The sequence below is a fragment of the Monodon monoceros genome, unplaced genomic scaffold, assembly GCF_005190385.1.
Source record: "Monodon monoceros isolate NGI ecotype Baffin Bay Population unplaced genomic scaffold, NGI_Narwhal_1 Super_Scaffold_3, whole genome shotgun sequence".
In the NCBI taxonomy this organism is placed as follows: Eukaryota; Metazoa; Chordata; class Mammalia; order Artiodactyla; family Monodontidae; genus Monodon; species Monodon monoceros.
Window position 1 is genome coordinate 35,734,314 of NW_021703780.1, and position 27,891 is coordinate 35,762,204.

The 27,891-nt window shown below is 38.4% G+C and overlaps 1 protein-coding gene across 1 annotated transcript in view; it reads right to left on the reverse strand.

The window, feature by feature from the left end:
• The window catches only part of DNAH8 (dynein axonemal heavy chain 8), a 323,816-nt gene that overhangs the window by 196,288 nt on the left and 99,637 nt on the right, over nucleotides 1-27,891 (reverse strand). Inside the window, exons 32-37 of the mRNA XM_029243162.1 lie at nucleotides 27,401-27,463; nucleotides 23,867-23,967; nucleotides 20,540-20,677; nucleotides 20,137-20,377; nucleotides 5,030-5,229; nucleotides 2,127-2,280 (exon numbers count right to left, since the gene is read on the reverse strand). Of these exons, the coding sequence (XP_029098995.1) occupies nucleotides 2,127-2,280; nucleotides 5,030-5,229; nucleotides 20,137-20,377; nucleotides 20,540-20,677; nucleotides 23,867-23,967; nucleotides 27,401-27,463 (897 nt within the window). The remainder of the gene's footprint in view (nucleotides 1-2,126; nucleotides 2,281-5,029; nucleotides 5,230-20,136; nucleotides 20,378-20,539; nucleotides 20,678-23,866; nucleotides 23,968-27,400; nucleotides 27,464-27,891) is intronic.

Consider the following 27,891-nt stretch of genomic DNA (forward strand, 5'->3'; position numbering starts at 1 on the left):
TTTGATCTCAGTATTTTGGAATAATTAAAGCTTAATAGTACCCCAGGAAAAAGAAAAAAGTAAAAATCCAAAACAAAGCTTCATTTACATTTTTGCAAATGAAAACTTTCTGTTTACCATGGATGATATTAAGATTTGCATTCAATTTTTTAAAGTGCTTTTAGAAATTGGCATAATCTTGCCTCTGTTAAAACTTTTTTCTTTTTTTTTTTTTTTGCGGTACGCGGGCCTCTCACTGTTGTGGCCTCTCCCGTGGCGGAGCACAGGCTCCGGACACGCAGGCCCAGCGGCCATGGCTCACAGGCCCAGCCGCTCCGCAGCATGTGGGATCCTCCCGGACCGGGGCACAAACCCACGTCCCCTGCATCGGCAGGCGGACTCTCAACCACTGCGCCACCAGGGAAGCCCTGTTAAAACTTTTAAGTGCACTTTTAAAAAATAAAACTTTCTGATTAAAAATGATTTATGTTTTAAAAATGTGTTACAAAGGGAAACCAGCTATTTTCAAAATTCTTTATCCTTGATTTTTAATCTATAGTGATGCCATAGGTATGGAAATTCAAAAGAGTAGGCTTAGGGGACTTCCCTGGTGGTCCAGTGATAAAGAATCCACCTTCCAATGCAGGGGACGCGGGTTTGATCCCTGGTCGGGGAAATAAGATCCCACGTGCCACAGGGCAACTAAGCCCACGCGCCACAACTACTGCACTCACACACCTCAACAAGGGAGCCCGCGTGCCGCAAACTACAGAGCCCACACACCCTGGAGCCCCTGTGCCACAACTAAAGAGGAGCGCCGCGCCGCAACAAAGAGGCCCCGCGCCGGCAACGAAAGATCCCGCGCGCCTCAACAAAGACCCCGCGTGCTGCAACTTAAGATCCGATGCAGCCAAAAAAATTTTTTTTAAATAAATGTTTAAAAAAAAAAAGAGTGGGCCTTATTTTATAAGAGGAAAATTACCTTCATAGAATAATTATTAGTAAGTTACTGGCATTCATTTAAAAGGTCCCATAAGGCTGTTTTAAAGAATTTGTTACAGGCTTCTAAGGCTAAGTTTCCTTGCCTCATGTTTCTGATCTACTATTAGTTAACAACTTACTAATAGTTAATTTGTGTTTACAGAATACAGATTATTTTAACTCTTACTCTCATAGGAATAAGTCTAATTCTAAGAAGAGATGAACTATTATAATTTAATAGTATCATATTCAAATGTACCTCACATCTTCAGACAACCTGGAGATTTGAAAATTATGTGAGTTTCTTGTTTCTACTAATGTAAATCAAAGGTCAGCACTTTTTAAAAAAAAAACTTCTTTGTAAAGGGCAAGATACTAAATATTTTAGGCTTTGTAGGCCATATGGTCTCTGTTACAACTATTCAACTCTGCCATTGTAATGCTAAAGCAGCCATAGACAGAACATAAATGAATGCACATGGCTGTGTTCCAATAAAACTGTACTTACAGAAACAGGTGGGACTTCCCTGGTGGCACAGTGGTTAAGAATCTGCCTGACGGGCTTCCCTGGTGGCGCAGTGGTTGAGAGTCCGCCTGCCGATGCAGGGGACGTGGGTTCGTGCCCCGGTCCGGGAGGATCCCACATGCCGCGAAGCGGCTGGTCCCGTGAGCCATGGCTGCTGAGCCTGTGCGTCCAGAGCCTGTGCTCCGCAACGGGAGAGGCCACAACAGTGAGAGGCCCGCGTACCGCAAAAAAAAAAAAAAAAAAGAATCTGCCTTCCAATGCAGGAAACACGGGTTTGATCCATGGTCTGGGAAGATCCCACATGCCACGGAGCAAATAAGCCCGTGCTCCACAGCTACTGAGCCTGTGCCCGAGAGCCCGTGCTCCCCAACAAGAGAAGCCACAGCAATGAGAAGCCCATGCACCTCAACAAAGAGTAGCCCCAGCTTGCCGCAACTAGAGAAAGCCCGCATGCAGCAATGAAGATCCAATGCAGCCAAAAATAAAATTAAAAAACAAAACAGGTGAGTTGGCCATAGTTTGCAAACCCCTGGTGCAAATAATCAAGACATGACTATATGTCTTTCTGAAGACTTTTACAGAGACATATAAACAACATACACTAAATTATTCTATCAGCAGTTACAAAAACCATATTTACCTGAGGTAGCTGTTTGGCAATATCCCCACCTACAAAGACAGCTTCAAGATAAACCCAAAGGTTCTGGACTACTAGCCACTCTTCAATTATATCTGAGGAAGTGGACAATTTATACACCCAATTCTGGATATTTTTTTTAAATGGAGCATTATATCTAAAAAGTAAGAATGGAAAGATATTACATTTTAAGGAAGATTCAGAAAATAGTATGGCTTATAGCAAATAATAGGAGAAAAATTCCTTTGACACTGAACATTTTTTCCTAAAAAAAAGGCAGCTCCTATTAAACTTCATACAGTTAGTAAGATGTTTGCATTTTTATGAATGAAACATATAATTATAGTGATTTCACTTAATGGTCCCATGTATCAGTGATAAACTAAGAAGTTCACAAAGTTTTAAGCCACAGAGGTCCAGTAAAGGAATTGTGCTGGTTGCTCCTCTGAGTAAAGGGAAAACAAGGAATAAGATGGCTTTCCAAGTCTTTTGTGAACCAAATCCAAGTGGAAAATCACACAGAGGGTACTGTTGTTACTGGTCTATGGAACTACTACCACAAGGCCAGGTCAAGCTTGAGGTCTGATGTCTACTACAGATGTGCTCTTCCCACCCATAGACTGCTAATTCCACCAGGCACTACGCCTAGATTCTGCAGCGTTAACGATACAGAATTGCTATCCCCCAAAAGCCTGGTTCCTGTTTTTTCACCATCAGGGCTAGCTGAAGTGTTCATGAGAACACAAGGTGTCCAGAAAGCTGGGCACAACTAAGAAAGACAAGAAACAGAGTGGATGCCATGAGGAAGTGATGGGAAGATACTGGGGAAAGACCTAATTAACAACAGTTGAATTAAGAAGCTGACTTCAGTTTGTGGCCATGGCAAGTAGCTTTGAAGTAGTGTAGTGGAATTTCCCGGTGAGTGGCATTTGTTGAGTATAGTCTTAAAACTTTACTTGATCCAGGACAGGATGACTTGAAGGGGCTCACATGAAGAATGGGGTTCTTCTGGGAATAGTCTGATGCCACTGTAACCCTTCATTTCTATGGAAGACTATGTTATACATGGAGGTATAAAGGGGTTGTACAAAAACTGTCCCAAGGAGGTAGATGAGTTGATCTGGCAGTAAGATGCATTTTTCTCAACTCCCAATTTATAGTGTCCATCTGGCCATCAGGCTAGAGCTGAAAGGCAGTCAATATGCAAAAAAAAAAAAAACCTTTCAAGATCAATACACACAGACCAAGATGGTATGGAAGGGCATTTCAGGGAGTTGAAGGACTTAGATATTTGGAGCCAAAAATAATTTTGCACAGAATAAAAAAGAAAATCATCTTTGATGGTATGTAACTTCCCAACAAGAAAAAGGGAGATTTGAAATAAAATCACTAATGACCAGTTTTTGTCGTTTGGCCAGGTACCTGCATTGCATAGCTTTGTGTGGTGGAACCTGTTCACAACAGGTAGGAAGGCCCTTGGAATGCCAGGGAATCAGGGACCCACCAGGAAAGTGTCACCATCCAGGGAATCCAGGTGAGTGAAGCCTCACCCATGAAGATACACAATTTCCTTCTCACATCCGGGTAGCCCTAGAGATCCAGCTGGTACTGCCTTCTATGAGATCAGTCTGTGGTTGGCTGTAGAAGAGGTTTTCTGGATCCACTTGATGCTGTAAAGTTCTCTAGGAGGAGAATCTACTGAAGTGTTGTGACCTCTTAGATATCCTTATACTCCTTCTAGCAGGGCCTCAACATTGAGTTTACTAGTACCATAAATAAGTACTACAATATTCAGGTTATATGCAAGTTAAGAATGAAATTAAGAAAGACTTCAAGTCCTGAATTCTTGGGCTACACACCAGGTTCAGGTGAATCTACAGCCCTTCCTCAAGAGGTCATCATTCAGGAAATCAAGATGGAAAAATTTGCAATGAACCATGGGGAAGTAGCAGCCTGTGAAGTCTAGGAACCACTGAATGGCCTATGATCACCTTTGCCAGGTTATTCAGATTCCCTGAAAGCAGAGGACACACCCTAGGAGTTTAACCCCAGCAACTTCAACCCAGAATTAGGAGCTTTGTGAGTTAGTACATTATCCAAATACAAGACTGCCTCTGAGCCAGAGGTAATGCAGGATGTCATTCATTAAACAGCAGTCCCAGCCTGGAGGTAGGGTATTAGAATCCCCATGGACACTGACCTCTGTTAATGACCTCTGAGATAATGTGACATATTTCTTAGGTGTGTTAGGGTGAAGACCAGTTAAGAATTACTGGATAGTCAGCTAGGGGATTAGAGGCTGCTAATGCCAAGACAGTGTACTTAATCTGGGTCCCATTTCCTAAAGCTGCGCTTGAAGTAACAGTCACCTTCAAGCAGTTCAGTAGTCCAGTGATGGACACGTTGCCTCGTTTAGGCTGCAGTGGACCCAGCCCAGATATGGCCACTTTTCACCATAAAAATTCCAAGTGTGTAAGCGTCAAGCCCTTCATTATATTCCTTCTTGTGTTGACAGCATACTTTTCCAGGGCTATTGATTAAACACTTGAGCAGGTTTAGCCAAGGAGGGCAATGATGAAAAATCAGAGAATGAAAAGAGAAAGGAGATACAATGAAGGTGTCATCTTCGTGGGGAGTCCAGATGTTTAGGAGGTAAGCTGCCAATCTGAGGGAGAATAATTATGATGGGGCCCATCAGGAAACATAGGAAGGGGAGATGAGTACCACAGAAGAGATGGAGGTCATGATTAGTAGGGAAAATAGGTAGTTCATGTAAGGACAGACAAGAGTCAACACTTTAGGTCAGAATCTTGTGTTGTGCCACAGCTACAAAACTGGGCTTTTATCTAAAATTATATAACCCTAAATACCAAATCAAAACCCTCCCCTGAAAATTATAAAATTACCTGTTGCTTAGTAAGGAACCTAAGACCATTAAACTATCCTCCATCAAGGTGATAATCTCTCCCGATTCAGTTCCTTTGAGCAGCAGCTCTCCCTTTCCCTTAAATGCTGCAAAACTCAGGTTCTGGTTGGTCCAATTCTCAATCACCTGAGTCAGCTTGGCTTCAATATCCTTCTCCTTAATGGCAGATATGCAAACATCCTTCAGAAGGAAATCAAAGAATATGCCATGACATTTTCAATTACAAATTAAGTGCATTTAAAATCAGAATTTTTTAGCTTGGCCCTAGAAGTCATTGGGTCATTTTACGGCCAAGAAAATCAAGGCTCAAGATGATTGCGTTGCAAGTTCAAACCAGAACCTTCTGACACTCTGGCTACTAATTATTTTATTGTACCACCTACATGAGATAATGGAACTTAAATCATCATGTTCTTATTTATATTTTTAGTTGGTGTTTTTCAGCCAAAATGGATATAATCACAGCTGCTCTATCTCAGCAGCTTTCTATGAGAAGCAAATGAGAATATATATGAGACTCTTTTGAACTCTTTAAAGTAACATATAAACATTGCTATATTCCTGCCTGTTCTGGCCCAAATATGAATATCTCACTTGATTACAAGTTAATTCTAGTTTTAATGGGTTTTTCTGAGAATCTTTGATGTGAAAGTTTCACAAAGGAAAATAAAAGTAAGGTATTTTCTGCAACATGCCTCAATTAATTTTCATACTTAGAATCACAGAAGCTCAGAGATGGGAAGGAATACAAAGGTTCAAGGAATTTCCACAAATGATTATATTACAAATTAGTGTGTAGTAAGTGTAATAAGAGTGGTGTGAACTGTTGTGAGTTCTGAGGAGGAGAAATGACTTTTGCCTGCAGCAAGGAGGAAAGGCTTCATTGAGGAGGGAGCATCTGAGAATAAGTGGGATTCCAAAAGGGGGAGGGAGAAGACATTTTACAGGAAGGGAAAAGGCTTCCTTTAGAGGCCATGAATGAAGTAACAGTAAGAATCCAGCTTGGCAAACAGCAGGGCATATGGGGTAAAGAAAACAGAATATACCAGTGTAGACAACACTAAGAGTCTGTTTTGGGGTAAGAATAGTTAATAACTGAATCCCAGAATTCCCTGGACTTGCAAAATCAAGTTTTCAAAGCACAGCCTATGAATAGCTATACTCTTAAGTGTAAAAACCTACTTATATAAGAATGAGGTGGTCACCAAAGGTTTCTTAAACTCTTTATTTCCCTCAGTAGTATCTGAATGGCATTTATAAATAGGACAAAAATGCTCTGAAAACAAAACTTGTGGCGTGCATGTTGCTAAAAAGAGGCAAGGAGGCGGCAGAAAACTCAAAACCATACATTTAGGGGATATTTCTGGTCGTGGGGTGCAGTTTTCGCCTCCAAAAACATAGAATAATGTAAAAAACACAAAAAGAGAAGGTAAAAAACAAACACATTAAGACTTAAAAACAAGGTAAACATCTCCATGAACTAGAAGTGAAAAAGACATGCAAGCCAGGAGGTGGAGCTGAAGCCCAGGCCTGAGGGCTCTGGTCAGTGGGTGCCAACCCCTTGGCTCCTGCAGCACAGAGGAGACTAAAAGTGGCCTGTATGAAAGGGACCATCAGGACTATGCTCTAGATCCCTCCACTGTGGAAGGAGGCTGTCTGTAGCTGCAAGCTGGTCATCTAGATTAAATGAACCTAGGGATGCGGCGGACGGGGTGACAGATCCAGGTCCACAACCAAGACCTGAGACAGGTCAGCTCTGCCTGGGTCTGCCCCACCACAGCAGAATAGGGGATGTAAACCACTATTGTAACAGCTGGCTCTGGACTTGAGGAGATGGGGGATGCCGGAAGAAGCCACAAAACCACTAGACTCCTAAGGAAGGCTAAAATGCAGAAGGAGAAAAGCAATTTTAACAAATTATAAAAGCCACATTTTTTAAAGCTCGCCACTCAAAATGACTCCTCTAAAAAATAAAAATTGCAAAACCCTTGGGAATTCTCTGGCAGTCCTGTGGTTAGGACTCCACGCTTTCATTGCCAAGGGCCCAGGTTCAATCCCTGGCTGGGGAACTAAGATCTTGCAAGCCGCGTGGTGCAGCTGAAAAAAAAGAGTGAAAAAAAAAAATTGCAAAACCCATGAAAAGAAATCCGATACTCAGAGAGACAGCCAACATAAAAAACAATCAGAGTAAAAACTCAGTCCAGGTGAAATTAATTTTATAGAACAATCTGAAAAATAATCTTTAATTATGGTTAATCTGGGGGCCTTGGAGTATGGGAGGTAGAGATGAACTTATATTGGCCATGAGGTGATAATTTTGGAAGCAAGAGGATCCCTACTTTTCTTTGAAATTTTCCATAATAAAAAATTTAAAAATAATTATGTTTAGGATGCTCAAAGAGATAAATGAAGAAACTAAAAATTTGAGATTTATAGGCTTGAGAATATATAAAATATTTGAGAATATATGTAGATTTAATAATCTATAAATCTAAGAATCTATAAAAAGGACAGAAAAAAATGCAGAAATGAAAAAAGAACAGGTGGTCACAAAAGAAAAAGAACTAAGTTCTAGATCAAGATGGTGACATAGGACGATACTGAACTCACCTCCTCCCATGGACACACCAAACCTACAGCTACATATGGTTGAGCAAAACTAGTTGAGCAACTCTAACACATTAGGTGAACAAGGAAAAACTCACATCAAAACTGGCAGGAGAAGCTGAGACAGAATCTCATGTTCAGCCCCACTCCTGGCACAGGGACCCACAATCGGGAAGGAACCCACAGACCAGAGGTTCTCCCTGAGGAGCAAACGATTTGAACTCCACATCGGGCACCCCAACTTTTAAGACCTGTACCTGAGAGGTGAGCACCCCAAAATTCAGGGCTTATGTCCATGAGACCCACAAGGCCATAGTAAACTGAGAAATAGTTCTTAAGTGGTTTGTTTGTACTCAACCAACCCAGGGCCCAGCACAGAGACAACTGACTAAAAAGCACCTAGTCCTTCTGTGAAAAAAAAGGCCTATTTGTTTAACATGCAGATATACCCAAAGAGACTCACAACAAAACACGTAAGTAAAGTGTCAAAAGTTAAAGACAAGGAGAGACCTTAAAAACAGCAAGAGAAAGACAACTTGTTACATGCAAGGGCACCCCATGAGACTATCAGCAGATTTTTCAGCAGGAACTTTGCAGGACAAAAGGGAGTGGCACAATACACTCAAAGTGCTAAAAGAAAAAACCTGCCACCAAGAATACTGTACATGGTGAAGTTGTCCTTCAGAACGGAAGGAGAGATCAAGAGTTTTTCAGACAAGCAAAAGCCTAAAGGAGTTCATCACCACTACATGAGTCTTCCAAGAAATGTTAAAGGGACTTCTTTAGGCTAAAATGAAAGGATGCTAATTGGTAACAGGAAAATATATGAAAGTATAACTCTCACTGGTAAAGGGAAATAAATAGTAAAGTTCAGAATAGTCTAGCCTCAGGCCGGCAGGTTGGAAGGCTCCAGGAATGGGCAGCCAGTGTGTGCAGGAGTGAATCTGCGAGCTGGCCAAGCTGATTGAAAAATCAAGCCTGCACCCTCCAAGCTGCACTATTACAATTGGAAGCCAAGCCTCAACCAGAAGTCCCTGAAGAAATTCCACAAAAGCCATGTGGCTGACAGGGTCTTGGTACTCCGGCTGGGTGTCAGGCCTGAGCCTCTGAGGTGGGAGACCCCAGTTCAGGACATCAGTCCACCAGAGACTTCCCATCTCCACATGATATCAAATGGTGAAAGCTCTCCCAGAGATCTCCATCTCAACACTAAGACCCAGCTCCACTCAATGACCAGCAAGCTACAGTTTTGGACACCCTATGCCAAACAACTAGCAAGACAGGAACACAACCCCACCCATTAGCAGAGAGGCTGCCTAAAATCATAATAAGGTCACAGGCACCCCAAAACACACCACTGGATGCGGTTCTGGCCACCAGAAAGACAAGATCCAGCCTCATCCACAAGAACACAAGCACTACTCCCCTCTACCAGGAAGCCTACACAAGCCACTGAACCAAGCTTAGCCACTGGGGGCAGACACCAAACAAATAGGAACTACGAACCTGCAGCCTGTGAAAAGGAGACCCACAAACACGGTAAGTTACGCAAAATGAGAAGACAGAGAAACACACAGTAGATGAAGGAGCAAGGTAAAAACCCACCAGACCAAACAAATGAAGGGGAAATAGGCAGTCTACCTGAAAAAGAATTCAGATTAATGATAGTAAAGATGATCCACAATCTTGGAAATAGAATGGAGAAAATATAAAAAACTTTCAACAAGGACCTAGAAGAACTAAAGAGCAAACAAACAATGATGAACAACACAATTGCTGAAACTAAAAATTCTCTAGAAGGAATCAATAGCAGAATAACTGAGGCAGAAGAATGGATAAGTGACCTGGAAGATAAAATAGTGGAAATAACTATCGCAGAGGAGAATAAAGAAAAAAGAATGAAAAACAATTGAGCACGGTCTCAGAGATCTCTGGGACAACATTAAACACACCAACATTCGAATTATAGGGGTCCCAGAAGAAGAAGAGAAAAAGAAAGGGACTGAGAAAATATTTGAAGAGATTATAGTTGAAAACATCCCTAATATGGGAAAGGAAATAGTCAATCAAGTCCAGGAAGCACAAAGAGTCCCATACAGGATAAATCCAAGGAGAAACACGCCAAGACACATATTAATCAAGCTATCAAAAATTAAGTACAAAGAAAAAATATTAAAAGCAGCAAGAGAAAAGCAACAAATAACATACAAGGGAATCCCCATAAGGTTAACAGCTGATCTTTCAGGAGAAACTCTGTAAGTCAGAAGGGAGTGGCAGGACATATTTAAAGTGATGAAAGGGAAAAACCTACAACCAAGATTATTCTACTAAGCAAGGATCTCATTCAGATTCGATGAAGAAATTAAAGCCTTTAGAAAAAAGCAAAAGCTAAGAGAACTGAGCACCACCAAACCAGCTTTAGAACAAATGCTAAAGGAACTACTCTAGGCAGGAAACACAAGAGAAGGAAAAGACCTACAATAAAAAACCCAGAACAGTTAAGGAAATGGTAATAGGAACATACATTTCGATAATTACCTTAAATGTAAATGGATTCAATGATCCAACCAAAAGACACAGACTGGTTGAATGGATACAAAAACAAGACCCATATATACGCTGCTCTACAAGAGACCCACTTCAGACGTAGGGACACATACAGGCTGAAAGTGAGGGGATGGAAAAAGATATTCCATGCAAAGGGAAATCAAAAGAAAGTTGGAGTAGCAATTCTCATATCAGACAAAATAGACTTTAAAATAAAGACTACTGCAAGACACACAGAAGGACACTACATAATGATCAACAGACCAATCCAAGAAGAAGATATAACAACTGTAAATATTGACACACCAAACACAGGAGCACCTCAGTACATGAGGCAAATGCTAACTGCCATAAAAGGGGAAATCGACAGTAACACAATCATAGTAGGGGACTTTAACACCCCACTCTCACCAATGGACAGATCATCCAAAATGAAAATAAATAAGGAAACACAAGCTTTAAATGATACATTAAACAAGATGGACTTAATTGATATTTATAAGACATTCCACCCAAAAAGAACAGAATACACTTTCCTCTCAAGTGCTCATGGAACATTCTCCAGGATAGATCATATCTTGGGTCACAAATCAAGCCTTGGTAAATTTAAGAAAATTGAAATTGTATCAAGTATCTTTTCTGGCCACAATGCTATGAGACTAGATATCAATTACGGAAAAATATCTCTAAAAAATACAAACACAGGGAAGCTAAGCAATACACTACTTAATAACCAAGAGATCACTGAAGAATCAAAGAGGAAATCAAAAAATACCTAGAAACAAATGACAATGAAAACCCGACAACCCAAAACCTATGGGATGCAGCAAAAGCAGTTCTAAGAGGGAAATTTATAGCAATACAATCCTACCTCAAGAAACAAGAAACATTTCAAATAAACAACCTAACCTTACACCTAAAGTAATTACAGAAAGAAGAACAAAAAAACCCCAAAGCTAGCAGAAGGAAAGAAATCATAAAGATCAGATCAGAAATAAACAAAAGGGAAATGAAGGAAACAATAGCATACATCAATAAAACCAAAAGCTGTTTCTTTGAGAAGATAAACAAAATTGATAAACCATTAGCCAGACTCATCAAGAAAAAAAGGAAGAAGACTCAAATCAGTAGAATTAGAAATGAAAAAGGAGAAATAACAACTGACACTGTAGAAATACAAAGGATTATGAGAGATTACTACAAGCAACTATATGCCAATAAAATGGACAACCTGGAAGAAATGGACAAATTCTTAGAAATGCACAACCTTCTGAGCCTGAACCAGGAAGAAATAGAAAATATCAACAGACCAATCACAAGCAGTGAAATTGAGACTGTGATTAAAAATATTCCAACAACAAAAGCCCAGGCCCAGATGGCTTCACAGACGAATTCTATCAAACATTTAGAGAAGAGCTAACACCTATCCTTCTCAAACTCTTCCAAAATATAGCAGAGGGAGGGGAGAAACACTCGCAAATTCATTCTACGAGACCACCATCACCCTGATACCAAAACCAGACAAAGATGTCACAAAGAAAGAAAACTACAGGCTAATATCACTGATGTACATAGATGCAAAAATCCCCAACAAAATGCTAGCAAACAGAATCCAACAGCACATTAAAAGGATCATACACCATGATCAAGTGGGGTTTATCCCAGGAATGCAAGGATTCTTCAATACACACAGATCAATCAATGTGATACACCATATTAACAAACTAAAGGATAACAACCATATATCATCACATTAGATGCAGAAAAAGCTTGCGACAAAATTCAACACCTATTTATGATAAAAATCCTCCATTAACTAGGCATAGAGGAAACTTACCTCAACATAATAAAGGCCATATATGACAAACCCACAGCCAACATCACTCTCAATGGTGAAAAACTGAAACCATTTCCACTAAGATCTGGAACAAGACAAGGTTTCCCACTCTCACCACTCTTATTCAAGATAGTTTTAGAAGTTTTAGCCACAGCAATCAGAGAAGAAAAAGAAATAAAAGGAATCCAAATCAGATAAGAAGAAGTAAAGCTGTCACTGTTTGCAGATGACATGATACTGTACATAGAGAATCCTAAAGATGCTACCAGAAAACTACTAGAACTAACCAATAAAGCTGGTAATGTAGCATGATACAAAATTAATGCACAGAAATCTCTTGCATTCCTAAATACTAATGATGAAAAACCTGAAAGAGAAATTAAGGAAACATTCCCATTTACCACTGCAAACAAAAAAATAAAATACCTAGGAATATACCTACCTAAGGAGACAAAAGACCTGTATGCAGAAAACTATAAGACACTGCTGAAAGAAATTAAAGATGATACAAACAGATGGAGAGATATACCATGTACTTGAATTGGAAGAATCAACGTTTTGAAAATGACTATACTACCCAAAGCAATCTACAGATTCAATGCAATCTCTATCAAGCTACCAATGGCATTTTTCACAGAACTAGAACAAAAAAATTGCACAATTTTTAGGGAAACACAAAAGACCCCGAATAGCCATAGCAATCTTGAGAAAGAAGAATGGAGCTGGAGGAATCAGGTTCTTTGACTTCAGACTATACTACAAAGCTACAGTAATCAAGACAGTATGCTACTGGCACAAAAATAGAAATATAGGGCTTCCCTGGTGGCGCAGTGGTTGAGAGTCCGCCTGCCAATGCAGGGGATACGGGTTCATGCCCCGGTCCAGGAGGATCCCACATGCCGTGGAACGGCTGGGCCCGTGAGCCATGGCCGCTGAGCCTGCGCATCTGGAGCCTGTGCTCCGCAACGGGAGAGGCCACAATAGCGAGAGGCCCGTGTAATGCAAAGAAAACAAAAACAAAACAAAACCAAAAAAAAATAGAAATATAGATCAATGGAACAGGATAGAAAGCCCAGAGATAAACCCACGCACCTACGGTCACCTTATCTTTGACAAAGGAGGCAAGAATATACAGTGGAGAAAAGACAGCCTCTTCAATAAGTGGTGCTGGGAAAACTGGACAGCTACATGTAAAAGAATTAAATTAGAACACTCCCTAACACCATACACAAAAATAAACTAGAATGGATTAAAGACCTAAATGTAAGGCCAGACACCCTAAAACTCCTAGAGGAAAACATAGGCAGAACACTCTATGACATAAGTCACAGCAAGATCCTTTTTGACCCACCTCCTAGAGAAATGAAAAGAAAAACAAAAATAAACAAATGGGACCTAATGAAACTTAAAAGCTTTTGCATAGCAAAGGAAACCATAAACGAGACGAAAAGACAACGCTGAGAATGGGAGAAAATATTTGCAAATGAAGTAACTGACAAAGGATTAATCTCCAAAATATATAAGCAGCTCATGCAGCTCAGTATCAAAAAAACAAACAACCCAATCCAAAAATGGGCAGAGGACCTAAATAGACATTTCTCTAAAGAAGATATACAGATTGCCAACAAATACATGAAAGGATGCTCAACATCACTAATCATTAGAGAAATGCAAATCAAAACTCCCATGAGGTATCACCTCACACCAGTCAGAATGGCCATCATCAAAAAATCTAGAAACAATAAATGCTGGAGAGGGTGTGGAGAAAAGGGAACCCTCTTGCACTGTTGGTGGGAATGTAAATTGATACAGCCACTATAGAGAACAGTATGGAGGTTCCTTACAAAACTAAAAATAGAACTACCATACGACCCAGCCATCCCACTACTGGGCATATACCCTGAGAAAACCATAATTCAAAAAGAGTCATGTACCACAATGTTCATTGCAGCTCTATTTACAACAGCCAGGACATGGAGGCAACCTAAGTGTCCATCGACAGATGAATGGATAAAGTAGATGTGGCACATATATACAATGGAATATTACTCAGCCATAAAAAGAAATGAAATTGAACTATTTGTAGTGAACTATGAACCTAGAGTCTGTCATACAGAGGGAAGTAAGTCAGAAAGAGAAAAACAAATGCCATATGCTAACACATATATATAGAATCTAAAAAAATAAAAAAATAAATGGTTCTGAAGAACCTAGGGGCAGGACAGGGATAAAGACGCAGACGTAGAGAATGGACTTGATGACACGAGGAGGGGGAAGGATAAACTGGGAAGAAGTGAGAGAGTGGCATGGACTTATATATACACTACCAAATGTAAAATAGATAGCTAGTGGGAAGCAGCCGCACAGGACAGGGAGATCAGCTCAGTGCTTTGTGACCACCTAGAGGGTTGAGATAGGGAGGGTGGGAGGGAGATGCAAGAGGGAGTAGATATGGGGATATATGTATATGTATAGCTGATTCACTTTGTTATATAGCAGAAACTAACACACCATTGTAAAGCAATTATACTCCAATAAAGATGTTAAGAAAAAAAAAGAATAGTCTAATGTTGTAAAATGTGGTGGGTTCATTACTTATAAATCTAGTGTGAAGGTTAAAAGACCAAATTAGTAAACATAACTAAAACTAGAGCAATTTGTTAATGGATACATAAGAGAAAAAGATGTAAACTGTGACACCAAAAACAAACTGTGGTGGGGGGAGTAAAAATGTAGAGCTTTAGAATGCATTCCAACTTCAGTAGTTAGCAACTTAAAAGAGACTGTTATAGGAACTTCCCTTGTGGCACAGTGGTTAAGAATCCACCTGCCAATGCAGGGGACACGGGTTCTATTCCTGGTCCGGGAAGATCCCACCTGCTGCGGAACAACTAAGCCCGTGCACCACAACTACTGAGCCTGCACTCTAGAGCCCGTGCTCCACAACAAGAGAAGTCACCACAATGAGAAGTTCGCGCACCACAATGAAGAGTAGCCCCTGCTCACCGCAACTAGAGAAAGCCCGCACACAGCAACGAAGACCCAATGCAGCCAAATAAATAAATAAATATTTTTAAAAATAGACTGTTATAAATATAAGTTTTTTTATGTAAGCCTTATGGTAACCACAAAGCAAACAGCTAGAGTAGATAGTAGATCCCCAAAAGATGAAGAGAAAGGGACCTAAGCATACCACTACGGAAAAATCATCATATAACAAAGGAAGAGCACAAGAGAAGAAGAAAGAAAGAAAGGAATTACAAACAGCCAGAAAACAATTAGCAAAATGACAAGTACATAACTATAATAATTATTGTGTATGTAAATTGACTAAATTCTCCAATCGAAAGACAGAGAGTGGCTAAATGGATAAAAAAACATGACCCATCTATCTGCTGCCTACAAGAGACTCACTTCGGATGTAGGGCACACATAGACTGAAAGTGAAGGGATGGCAAGAGATATACCACACAAATGGAAACCAAAAGAAAGCTGGAGTAACTATACTTATATCAGACAAAACAGGCTTTAAGACAAAAACTAAGACAAAGAAGATCATTATGTAACAATAAAAGGGTCAATCCAAGAAGAGGCTTTAACGTTTGTAAACATTTATGCACCCAACATAGGAGAACTCAAATATATAAAACAAATATTAACAGACCTAAAGGAAGAAATAGGTAGCAATGTAATAACAGTAGGGGGTTTTAATGTCCCACTTTCATCAATGGATAGATCACCCAGACAGAAAATCAATATGGAAACATTGGCCTTAAACAAGTTAGACCTGATGAGCTTAACAGACATATACAAAACAGTCCATCGAAATGCAACAGAATACATATTCTTCTCAAGTGCACATCAAGCATTCTCCAGACAGAGCATGTTAGGCCACAAAACAAGTGCTAATAAATTTAAGAAAACTGAAATCACCTCAAGTATCTTTTCTGACCACAGTGGTATGAAACTAGAAATCAATTACAAGAAGAAAACTGACATATTCACAAATATGTAAAGATTAACCACATATTTGGTTATAAACAACCAAAGAGTTGTTCATATCGAACAGCCAATGGTTCAAATAAGAAATCAAAAGAGAAATCAAAAAATACCTTGGGACAGATAAAAATGGAAATACAGCATACCAAAACTTAAAGGGATGCAGCAAGAGCAGTTCTAAAAAGGAAGTTCATAAACATAAACCTTACATTAAAAAATAAGAGGGATCTCAAATAAACAACCTACCTTTATACTTCAAAGAATTAGAAAAAGAAGAACAAACAAAGCCCGAAGTTAGTAGATGGAAGGAAATCACAAAGACCAGAGTGGAAATAAATGGAGCACAGACTAAAAAGACAATAGAAAAGATCAAGGAAACTAAGAGCTGGTATTTTAAAAGATAAACAAAACAGACAAAACTTTAGCCAGACTCACCAAGAAAAAGTGAGGGAGAACTCAACTAAATAAAATCAGAAACCAAAGAGGAGGCATTACAATTGATGCCATACAAATACAAAGGATCATAAAAGACTACTATGATCAATTATACACACACGAATTTGACAATCTAGAAGAAATGAATAAGTTCCTAGAAACATGCCACCCACCAAGACTGAATTATGAAAAACCAGAGAATCTGAACAGGCTGATTAGTAGTAAAAGGAGATTGAATCAGTAACCAAAAACCTCCCCCAAAAACAAAAGACCAGGATCAGATGGCTTCACTGGTGAATTCTACCAAACATTTAAAGAAGAGTTACTACCAGTCTCCTCAAACTCTTCCAAAAAAAGAGAGAGAACACTTCTTATTTTATGAAGCCAGCATTATCCTCATACTAAAACCAGACAAGGACACCACAAGAAAAGAAAATTACAGGTCAGTATCCCTGATGAACATAGATGCAAAGATTCGCAACAAAATATTAGCAAGCTGAATGCAACAATACATTAAAATCATACACCATGATCAAGTGGGATTTATTCCATGAATGCAAGTATAGTTCAATATCCACAAACTAATCAATGTGATGTACCACATTAACACAATGAAGCATAAAAATCATGTGATCATCTCAAGAGATGCAGAAAAAGCTTTTGACAAAATTCAACATCCACTCATGATAAAACCTCTCAACAAAGCAGATGTATAAGAAACATACCTCAACATGGTAAAGGTCATATCTGACAAACCTACGGCTCACATCATACTCAATGGTGAAAAGCTGAAAGCTTTTACTCTAAGATCAGGAACAAGACAAGGATGCCCACTCTCACCACCTTTATTCAACATGGTATCTAAAGACCTAACCAGAGCAATTAGGCAAGAAAGAAATAAAAGGCATCCAAATTGGAAAGGAAGAAGTAAAACTGTCCGTATTGGCAGATGACATGATATTACATATAGAAAACCCTAAAGATGCCACCAAAAACCGTTAGAACTAATAATTCAGTAAAGTTTCAGGATATAAAATCAATATACAAATATCAGGTTTTTTTTTTTTTTTTTTTTTTTTTTGCGGTACGCGGGCCTCTCACTGCTGTGGCCTCTCCCGTTGCGGAGCACAGGCTCTGGATGCGCAGGCTCAGCGGCCGTGGCTCACGGGCCCAGCCGCTCCGCGGCATGTGGGATCTTCCCAGACCGGGGCACGAACCCGTGTCCCCCGCATCGGCAGGTGGACTCTCAACCACTGCGCCACCAGGGAAGCCCCAAAAATCAGTTGTATTTTTATGCACTAATAATGAACTACCAGAAAGAGAAATTGAGAAAACTATCCCATTTACAATTGCATCAAAAAGAATAAAATACCTAGGAATAAATTTAACAAAAAGGTAAAAGACCTGTACACTGAAAACTATGATACATTGATGAAAGAAACTGAAGAAGGCACAAGTAAATGGAAAGATAGTCCATGTTCATGGGTTGCAAGAATTAATATCATTAAAATGTCTACATTACCCAAAGCAATCTACAGTTTCAAAGCAATACCTTTCAAAATTCCAATGGCATTTTTCAAGAAATAGAACAAAAACTCCTAAAAATTTTATGAAACCACAAAAGACCCCATAGAGCCAAAGAAATCTTGAGAAAAAGGAACAAAGCTGGAGGCATAATGCTTCCTGATTTCAAACTATATCAAAGTTATAGTAATCAAAAATGTATGGTATTGGCATAAAAATGGAGACAATGAAACAGAATAAACCCACATATGTATTTAATTAATTCATGAGAAAGGAGCTGGGAATATACAATGAGGGAAGGACAGTCTCTTCAACATATGATGCTGGGAAAACTGGATAACCACATGCAAAAGAATGAAACTGGACCACTATCTTATACCATACAAAAAACTAACTCAAAATGGACCAAAGACTTGAACATAAGACCTGAAACCATAAAACTCCCGGAAGACAACAGAGTTGGTAAGTTCCTTGAAATCAGTCTTGGCAATGAGATTTTTGGGCTTGACACCAAAAGCCAAGGTAACAAAAGCAAAAATAAACAAGTGGGACAGCATCAAACTAAAAAGCTTCTTACAGCAAAGGAAACCATATACAAAATGAAAAGGTAACCTACTAAACAGGAGAAAATATTTGCAAATCATAACTCTGATAAGGGGTTAATATCTAATATATATAAAGAACTCTTACAACTCAATAGCAAAAACAACCGATTTGATTTTAAAATGAGCAGAGGATCTGAATAGGCATTTTTCCAAAAAAAACCATACAAATAGCCAACAGGTATATGAAAAGGTGCTCAACATCACTTATCACCAGGGAAATGCGAATCAAAACCACAATTAAATATCACCTCACATCTGTTGGAATACCTATCATCACAAAGACAAAACTTAGTGTTGGTGAGGATGTGCAGAAAAAGGAACCCTTGCATGGAAATGTAAATTGGTGCAGCCACTATGGAAGACAGTATGGAGGATCCTCAAAAAATTAAAAATAAAACTACCATGTGACCTAGTAATTCCACTTCTGGATATTTATCTGAAGAAAACAAAAACACTAACTTGAAAAGATATATACATACCCATGTTCATTGTAGCATTATTTGCAAGAGCTAAGATGTGAAAACAACCTAAGTATCCATCAATGGGTGAATGGATAAAGAAAATGTGGTATATTTATATAAAATGGAATGTTATTTAAATGTAAAAAGAAGGAAATCCTGCCATTTGTGACAACATGGATGAATGGACTTTGAGGGCACTATGCTAAGTGAAATGAGTCAGACAGAAAAAGACAAATACCATATGATCTCATTTATATGCAGAATCTAAACAAAAACAGAACACCAGAAACATAGATATATAGAACAGATTGGTCATTGCCAAACAGAGTGGGTAAAATGGGTGAAGGTGATTAAGGAGTACAAACATCCAGTTATAAAATGAATAAGTTCTTGGGATGTAATGTATAGCATAGTGACTATAGTTAATAATACTGTATTGTATTTAAAAGCTGCTACGAGAGTAGATCCTAAAATTTCTCATCATAGGAAAAAAATTGTAACTATATGTGGTGATGGATGTTAATTAGACATATTTTAGTGATCATTTCACAATGTATACATATATTGAGTCATTACGTTGTACACCTGAAACTAATATGGTATAGATTATACCTCATTTAAAAGAAAGGATTTGATGCAAACACTAAGCATAGAAAAAGGAAAAGAACCAATTAAAAATCTTAAAAAGGAAAGATATAATAATTTTAAATATTTAACAGACTAATAGTAAAAAAGCATAGAATTAGAAGTTTGAAAAATGTTCTGAGAAATTCATCAAGAACACAATACAGAAATAAACAGAATTTTTTAAATGGTGGTTTAGTTAAGGGACAAGGAGGATAGACTGAGGAGCTCCAAAACTAAAATATTTCAAATAATCATATTATTTCCTTGAGTTACAGCATTATTTTGCAAAATCAAGGAATGTTCAGGATCATTTCAAGTTTTGAGAGTGCATTATATAGGGCAATCAATACACCCTCGAATAACATGTTTATTTGTACAGTTTTCAGAAAAGAAAAAGGAAAGATTCTTTAATAGATCATTTGTAAGACCTTATAATCTTATGTACCTCAATGTCATCCTTATTTTTAAGGAGTGGTGCTTCCATAATATTTCTAAGACAAAAAGAATCCAATTCCACATCAAATGGGGTTCCAGTTAACTCAGAGATTCGATCCCAGTGTCTCTGTTTCATTGCCTTATTGGTCATCATTTCTAGTAGAGGACATGACTCACTGAAATCATCAATTCTTTTTTTCAGATCCAAAAAAGCTTGCCAATCTTTAAGTCCTTTTGGCAGTTTATGACATCTTTCAGAAAAAAAAGAAAAAATTATTTCATCTGCACATTTCTTTGGAGAAGGTGTTATGAATATACAGCAATATATCAGAGGATAAATTCATTTGTGAAATACCTATGGGATCCTAAGATAGGCACTATAAACAGTTAAGTTTAATTCAATTGAAACGCACCTGTTTTGAAACTCCTGCAGTTCTGCATTAATTTTTTCAATGTCTACATCTCCCCAAAGTATTTCATAATAACCACTAATATTGCCCATTACAGTATCATATAGTCCATACAGCTTCTGCAGCAAGTTGAGTTCCTTTCTGGAAACCAAATAATTAAGTCATTACATAACATATATTTAAAAAATAAATTCCATTATTGGATAGGAAGAATTCATCTAATCAAATTATTTCACATATTATGTGTATCATATCTTATGTACACCAACACGCATACACTCCTGTTGGTTTCCAAACACTTTATTAAAAGCTCCATCAATTAAAGTTTATAGCTTTCAAATATTCCAAATTATACTATGACATGACATTAACAAATGGTTTGATTATTACAACAATACCAATCATTGCAAACAATCTGACCAAAATTTGTTAACGTGATCAAAGATAAGGCTAAGGTTTTATTTGACTTTTTTCTTTCAAACACAAGCTAGATTTTTATGATTATGTCTGCCTTTTAAGTCTGACTTTAAACATCACTTTCCTAACAAAAGCTTTCCCTCATGTGCTCAGATGGAGTTATATCCAAAACAAGAATAAAAGGAGGGATTCTGGGTCCAAGTAAAGGAAAATTTCTTCGTGTGTAAAACACCAAAAATTGACCACTCAACAGAGTTTGTGGATTCTCCCAGGAATTCCTCAACCCTTAGCATACCATGAGGGTCCACTGAATCCAATTTTAGTGTTTTAATTTTATTTCTTGAGCAGCTCTAATTTTTTGTAAGGATTGAGAGTTACGTTTATTATTTATTATAGATAATCAGCAACCAAAGATAAATTTGCTTATATTTTTGATGGAGTAAAACTCATTCTATCTTGTGTTGACCTAAAACAAATAGACTGCCAGTTGTTTCCCCAGAAAAAAATGTGTTACTCAGGATCAGTAGAAAATTGCAATTCTGGGTCTGCAACCATGGTGAGCCATGTGCAAGTCCCCAAATGGCAAGGGAAGGAGAATAGGAAGTTGGAGGGCTAGAGTAAACAGAGTCCATGGGTTTTCACTGGCTGAGTTGTTGCCAGGAAAGAAGAGGAGTCTTTCCTCTTGTTGGGCTCTGCTAATGTTGCAGAGCATGAAAACTCCCCCTTCTTGTCTCCTGACTCTATTTAATTGAGGTTTCTGTTTATTAATTTTTTTACTCTTGCAATTACCAAGATGCACAGGACCTTTTTATAAATCTAAGATACATTCTGGAATCTTAGCTATTTTTTTTCAGTTCTTGTTTCATTTTTCTAATTCATCATCCTAGAAATTATTTCATTTCCCAATTAAACTAAAAATGACTAAAATAATAAAAAAAATGAATGATGAAATCTCTTATAAAGAGATGATGCAACAGTGAAAAAATAATCACTACTGCATCGTCCTTCAAATTTCTTATTGTGTTGCTAAAACATTGCATCATCTTTCAAGAAAGTATAAAAAAGAACTCTAGAGACCCCATTTTTGTAGTCTTTTGATTTTTGTTTATTTAACTTTCACCTAATACAGTTAAGAATTCAGTACTTTTCATTTTCTACCTAAAACAGCAAAAGAATAAAATTGACAAAGGAAGGTGCTTCCCAAGTATTAAACAGAAAAGAGACAGAAAGCAATGCTCTGGACTCTAATTTTGATAGTGAAACTGATTGTGTAAGTGAAATCTCAGACTTTTGTGTCTTTACATGATAACCTAGATGGATTTTTTAAAATTCAATAATGTATGAGTGAAAGATATATTTCAATAGGGGCAAGGGCTGTATCACGCAGTATATTGCAACAAGAACCTAGAGCATCCCATTTTGTGAAAAAGGTAAGTGACAGTGTTCTTTCATTATTTATATGTTTACATAAATTTTATTTGATATATTCCACAAGAAGAAAAATGTTGAAAGGAGATATGTATTCAAAGGAAATAGATGATGCAGAAATGAAAAAGTTAACTGATCATTCAAATTTAAAAGTAAAGATTTTTGTATTTATAGTGCAAAAAAGATGGTGAACAAAATTATGACTGAGTTTTCAACAGTTTTGAGTTTTAACAATGCAAGTGCAAGAAAAAACATAAGTAATGAGAAGCTAGAAGTTATTGAAGATGGATTTGAAACCTGGAATCACTGTTTACAGGGTGGATATGCTCCAGGTTCATACATGACAGCTGATGAGCTGCATTCAAAAGTTGGTCTCCATTTCGTGTACATACGTCTTTAAACCAGGACATTATGGAGTAAAAGTTTGGCTTTTCTCTGCTTAAATTCTCATTAAATTTTCTAATAAAACTGCTTTTCACCATTCCTTTATCCTTACTTCTGAAAAGTATTCATAATTACTTAAAAACATAAAAAATTAAAAGGGTCCATTGGTCCAGAAGGTAAATGAGAATGATTAGTTTTCCTAGAATACCGCAGGTCTAAATAAAACACTGATTCTCAGACTGGGTGTGCAAAAGAATTAACTAGAGAGTTTATAAAAATGCAGAATTGCTAGGACCCCATCCCAGAGATTCTGATTGAATGTCAGGGGAAAGGACCAGACATCGGCAATTCTAACACAATTAGTAATTGGGTTAAGCTTAGCAAATGCCTATTTTTAGGAAAAAAAAATACAAACCATCTTCCCTAAATGGCTGAGGAATTCATTTCTCTTCAGACAATTTTAGGTACTTTGTGCCATGACATTTTCATGCTGGGATTTTGAAACAAGTCAACATAAAGTTCTAAAGCCAAGACCCTAATAAGCTAACACCACTGTTTTAATTTTGCCTTTGAAGAAAGTTATATTTAACATTCTACCAAAATATACTTGGTTAAATCCTAGATACACTGTTTAAAAGCAACTGTTACTCTTTAAAATCAATTAAGTTCCTTGGCCTTCAATCTCAATGAATTCTATGCCTACCCAATAGGGAAAAGCACTTAGCATAAATGCAGTAAGAAGGAAGCAAGAGCCGAGCACGGCTATTCCTCTAAGTAAACAAAAGTTATCCGAAGTTGCAGTGCTTCTGTACAATTATTGACACTATTCAAAATCACGAAAAGAAAAAAAATAAAGCACAGGCTAAATATAGGCCATTAACGCCCAGAATTTTTGCAATGTATTTTCTGCTCCCCTAGAACATTTATTTTGTATATGGAGACTGTGCATCCAATAAGTCAGGAATAGCCAGGAATGAGGGAACTATTTAGGAGTTTTCCAAGCCAGACTCTTCTCTGCATGATGAAGGATTTAATGATGACATGATTCTTCTAACGGAGAGTTAGTTATTTATAATAAACTTGTTCAATTTCTAAACTTACCTAATTTTGTGTAAAACCTCATAGTCAGTCACAGGCAACCCAAAAAGTTGTTCACCAGATGAATATGTAACGAATTTCCTCCACAGATCATCAAAATTGGCCTATAAAAGGTTTTTAAATTATAGTAAGATGTAATAAATTCAGAGCCCATTAAAGTAGAACTCATTATAATCGGAATAAAAGCTACATTGAAGTTTATTGAATATTATCTATGAAACAAGGATTTGTGAAGCAAATTTATGCTGATACAAAGCTATCAGAGGAAAAGTTAAGCGTTTAGGAAATTAACTTTCAAGCATTCTGAAAGTAATCATTTTATGTAAAATTATTTCCTTAATAAATTAAGTGGTCCCCAGACTTACATTTTCAAGTTCCCATAAATACATCTGAAAGTAATGAAACTGCATTTTTAAAATTCTATAATTCAGACTTTTCTATTATTTTAGCCTGGTCATCTCTCTTACACGGTTCAAATGAGTGAAGCATTGGTATAATCCATTCAACCTTGCTTTCTCTACAAGCAAGTCTATAAAATAAAGAATTCCATTTTAACACCATTTGAAATAACTCAATTTAAATCAGCAAAGTTAATGTTCAGGTCTTTTGAACTGGAATTTGAATCTCCTATACTTAGAATGCTAAGTATTAACAGTGTTAAAAGCACAAAAGCAAACAGAAATTATTCACTTGTGACAAGATATGTGTGATCTGCATAAATGGTATAACATATCAATAAGGATCCTAAATTCCCAGTCCTGGAAACTGTCTGTCATCAGACCTCACAGTGCTCAGATGATGATACAGATCTGACAGATACAGTAGCACATATTACAGGAGCCAAATCAGGAAGGTGTGAAGATGCAGGAGGAACTCCAACGAATTCTTCGTTCCTAGAGAGGAAGAGCCATTTTGCACTTTTTATATTCCTTGGTGGTTAGTATGGTGGTTACTCAATAAACGTACTGAACGAAAAGTCCATGGGACTATGTGGACATTAGGAAAGGACAAAACGAAAACTTCAAAGTTAGCATACACTTAAAGGACGACATTTAAAATCTTGGGGTTTTCTTTGTGGGTTTTTTTTAAATTAATTTATTTATTTTTGGCTGCATTGTGTCTTCGTTGCTGCGTGCGGGCTTTCTCTAGTTGCAGTGAGCGGGGGCTACTCTTCGTTGCGGTGCGCAGGCTTCTCATTGCGGTGGTTTCTCTCGTTGCGGAGCATAGGTTCTAGTCGCGTGGACTTCAGTAGTTGTGGCACGCGGACTCAGTAGTCGTGGCGCACGGGCTTAGTTGCTCTGCGGCATGTGGGATCTTCCCGGACCAGGACTTGAACCCATGTCCCCCGCACTGGCAGGCAGATTCCTAACCACTGTGCCACCAGGCAAGTCCCTAAAATCTTGCTAATGTCATGAAGACTCCTGATGAATGCCAATCCCTCACCCCTTTTTCCACTCAGGTCCGAAATAACGTAAAAAGCACCAGCCAAACAGGAAACAAAATGTCAGCTTTGTCAGCAGCCAAGTACCCAGTAACTCCCCAAATCAGAGTAGAGTTGCATCAGAAAACACCACTGGGACCTGAGATGAGGCTCCTGCTTCTTCCCCAGATCTAGATCTTGGGTACCTGCTTTGGAGGGGGGAGGGAGAACACCTGCTTTTGAGAAGCGTTAGGTCTGCAAATCTGACCCCCAGCCATATATCCAGCCAGTTGCTCGGCAAACAGGCTGCTCAGCTTACAAGCCCAGGCACAGGCAGAAAGAAGGTACAAGGAGGCAAAAGATGGGCCCTACATTGCCTTTTCAATGAAGTGAACACACCCCTAGTAAAAGGGTGGCTCATTAAAGTCCCAGTTGTTGACTGATACATTGATAACTCCCAAGGGAAAGACAAGGAAGGGAGGCGTCTATCTTCATAATATACCCAGGCTCCAACCACTTTTCATCAACGCCAACGTCACCACTCTGGTCCAAGTTACTATCACCCCTCCCCTGGAATATTGCAATAGCCTCTTAACCAGTCTCCCCGCTTTTAGCCTTGACTCCTAATAATCTATCCTCAACGCAGTAGACAGGCTGGCCCATGAAATCATAAGATCATGTCACTCATCTCACTCAGAGTCAAAGCCAGTGCCCCTCGGGGGCTGGCAAGGCTTCTAACAGTCTGTCCTCTCCTTAGCTCTCTGGACTTATTGCTACAACCATCTCCTTGCTCATTCTGTTCCAGCCGTGCTAATCTCCTGTTGCTTTTCTTACGTGCTCTTACTCAGGGCTTTTGTACTGCTCTTCCCCTGCCTGGAAAGCTGCTCCTCCAGATAAACTGCCTGGCTCATTCTCTCACTTTCCCAGGTCTCTACTCAAATGTCACCTCTCAAGGAGGCCTTCCCTGGAGACCCTATTTTAAATTTCACCTCCACTTTACATACACATGCCCTAGCACTTTATGCCCCTTCCCTGCCTTTTTCTTCCCTTGGCACTTATCACCATCCAACATTACTACCTATTGCTTTTGTTGCTGAGAGGTTCCTCTTGGCTCAGCAGGCAGCCACCACATCAGCCTTAGTCCTGGCTCCTCCAGAGAGGAAGGCCTCTCCCTGGGACCCTGGCTCCAAATCTGAGGACTTCAGGTAGTAAAGGATCAGAGTTTCCTCCAGGGTACAGCATAAAGAGCTGGCAAGGGTGATGGGAGGAGCTGGTTTTAGTCCAAGAGTGATGGCCACAGTTCTGGAGAACCCCAACAATAACATGGGACTAGCCTTTTTATCTGAGGAGAACATATTTAGGTGAAAGGCTTGTGCCTGCTGCATCCCACGAAAACCCTTGCCGGCACAGGGGTTATCTTACAGAAATCTACCGGGCCAGGCCTACCCTCCTGCAATCAGGCAGCAGAGACACTGGGCTCAGGACAGATGATCTTGTCTACTTTGCATAAGTTTATTCCACTAGGGACCAGCTGCAATTCCTGCTTGCTCCAATGATCCTGAAGAAACACTTTTCTTATCAGGGTATGGCTTTCCTATTTTAAAACACGCAAATCAAGGGAGATGCTTGAAAATTAGATGTCATATGAAAAATTCCAGTTGGTTATGATGGAAAAAGCCTGAACTACCCCTACCAATCTCAGGAGAACCTGCAGTTTAAGAGGTTCCATCCAAACTGATTGAACCTTTCTGGCAAAAGTGTGCATGGAACCAACCTGAACCATCCATGGAACCTCCATATAAAGCAACAAAAACAAGATTACTGACTACTCCATTTATTTGGTTTGGGGTGAAAAACCCAATCATCAAGAGATATGAAGTAACCTCCAACATAGGTAAAGGAATATTTAGAAATACCTACCCAGTATGTGGCAAAACTAAAGTATAAATTACAGAAAGCCTTCATATGGCTAGATTTGCTGCAAAACTTGGGTATTCCTAGTAAAGAAAACACTGGTTTTTGGACAACAGCTCTATATTTCCTGGTGGGATGACTGTGGAAGCCACCTAAGTATAAATGCAGGGAATGTAAATGTAACCAAAAAAATGTAGTTTTACCTGAAATATCTGTAACCTGTTGCTAGCTTCTTGGGGTGGTATATTTGGAACCATGGGTCCTTCCTGTAATGAATAATATAATCTGCATTTTAATCCCTAATCACATGTATTTATCTACTTATTAGGTTTATCTATTATTTCCTTTTAAACAAAAACCATGATTTTTAATTTATATGATCTAATTTTGTCCTGTACATGAAGTTTTCATTTATTTTTTGCAACAGGTTTATTGAGATATAATTCACATATTATACAATCAACTCATTTAAAATGTACAATTCAACTGTTTTTATTATATTCACAGACTATGATAACACTCAATTTTAGTATATTTTCATCACTGTAACTTCCATTCATTTTTTAAAGGACCTTGACACAGCTAATAAAAAATGTGATTAAATTACATCCTATATGAAGTTCGTAACACAAGAGCTCTGTTTCATTTCATTTATGATTATAAATGATGATGCTGTGGCTGTGCATTAGAATAA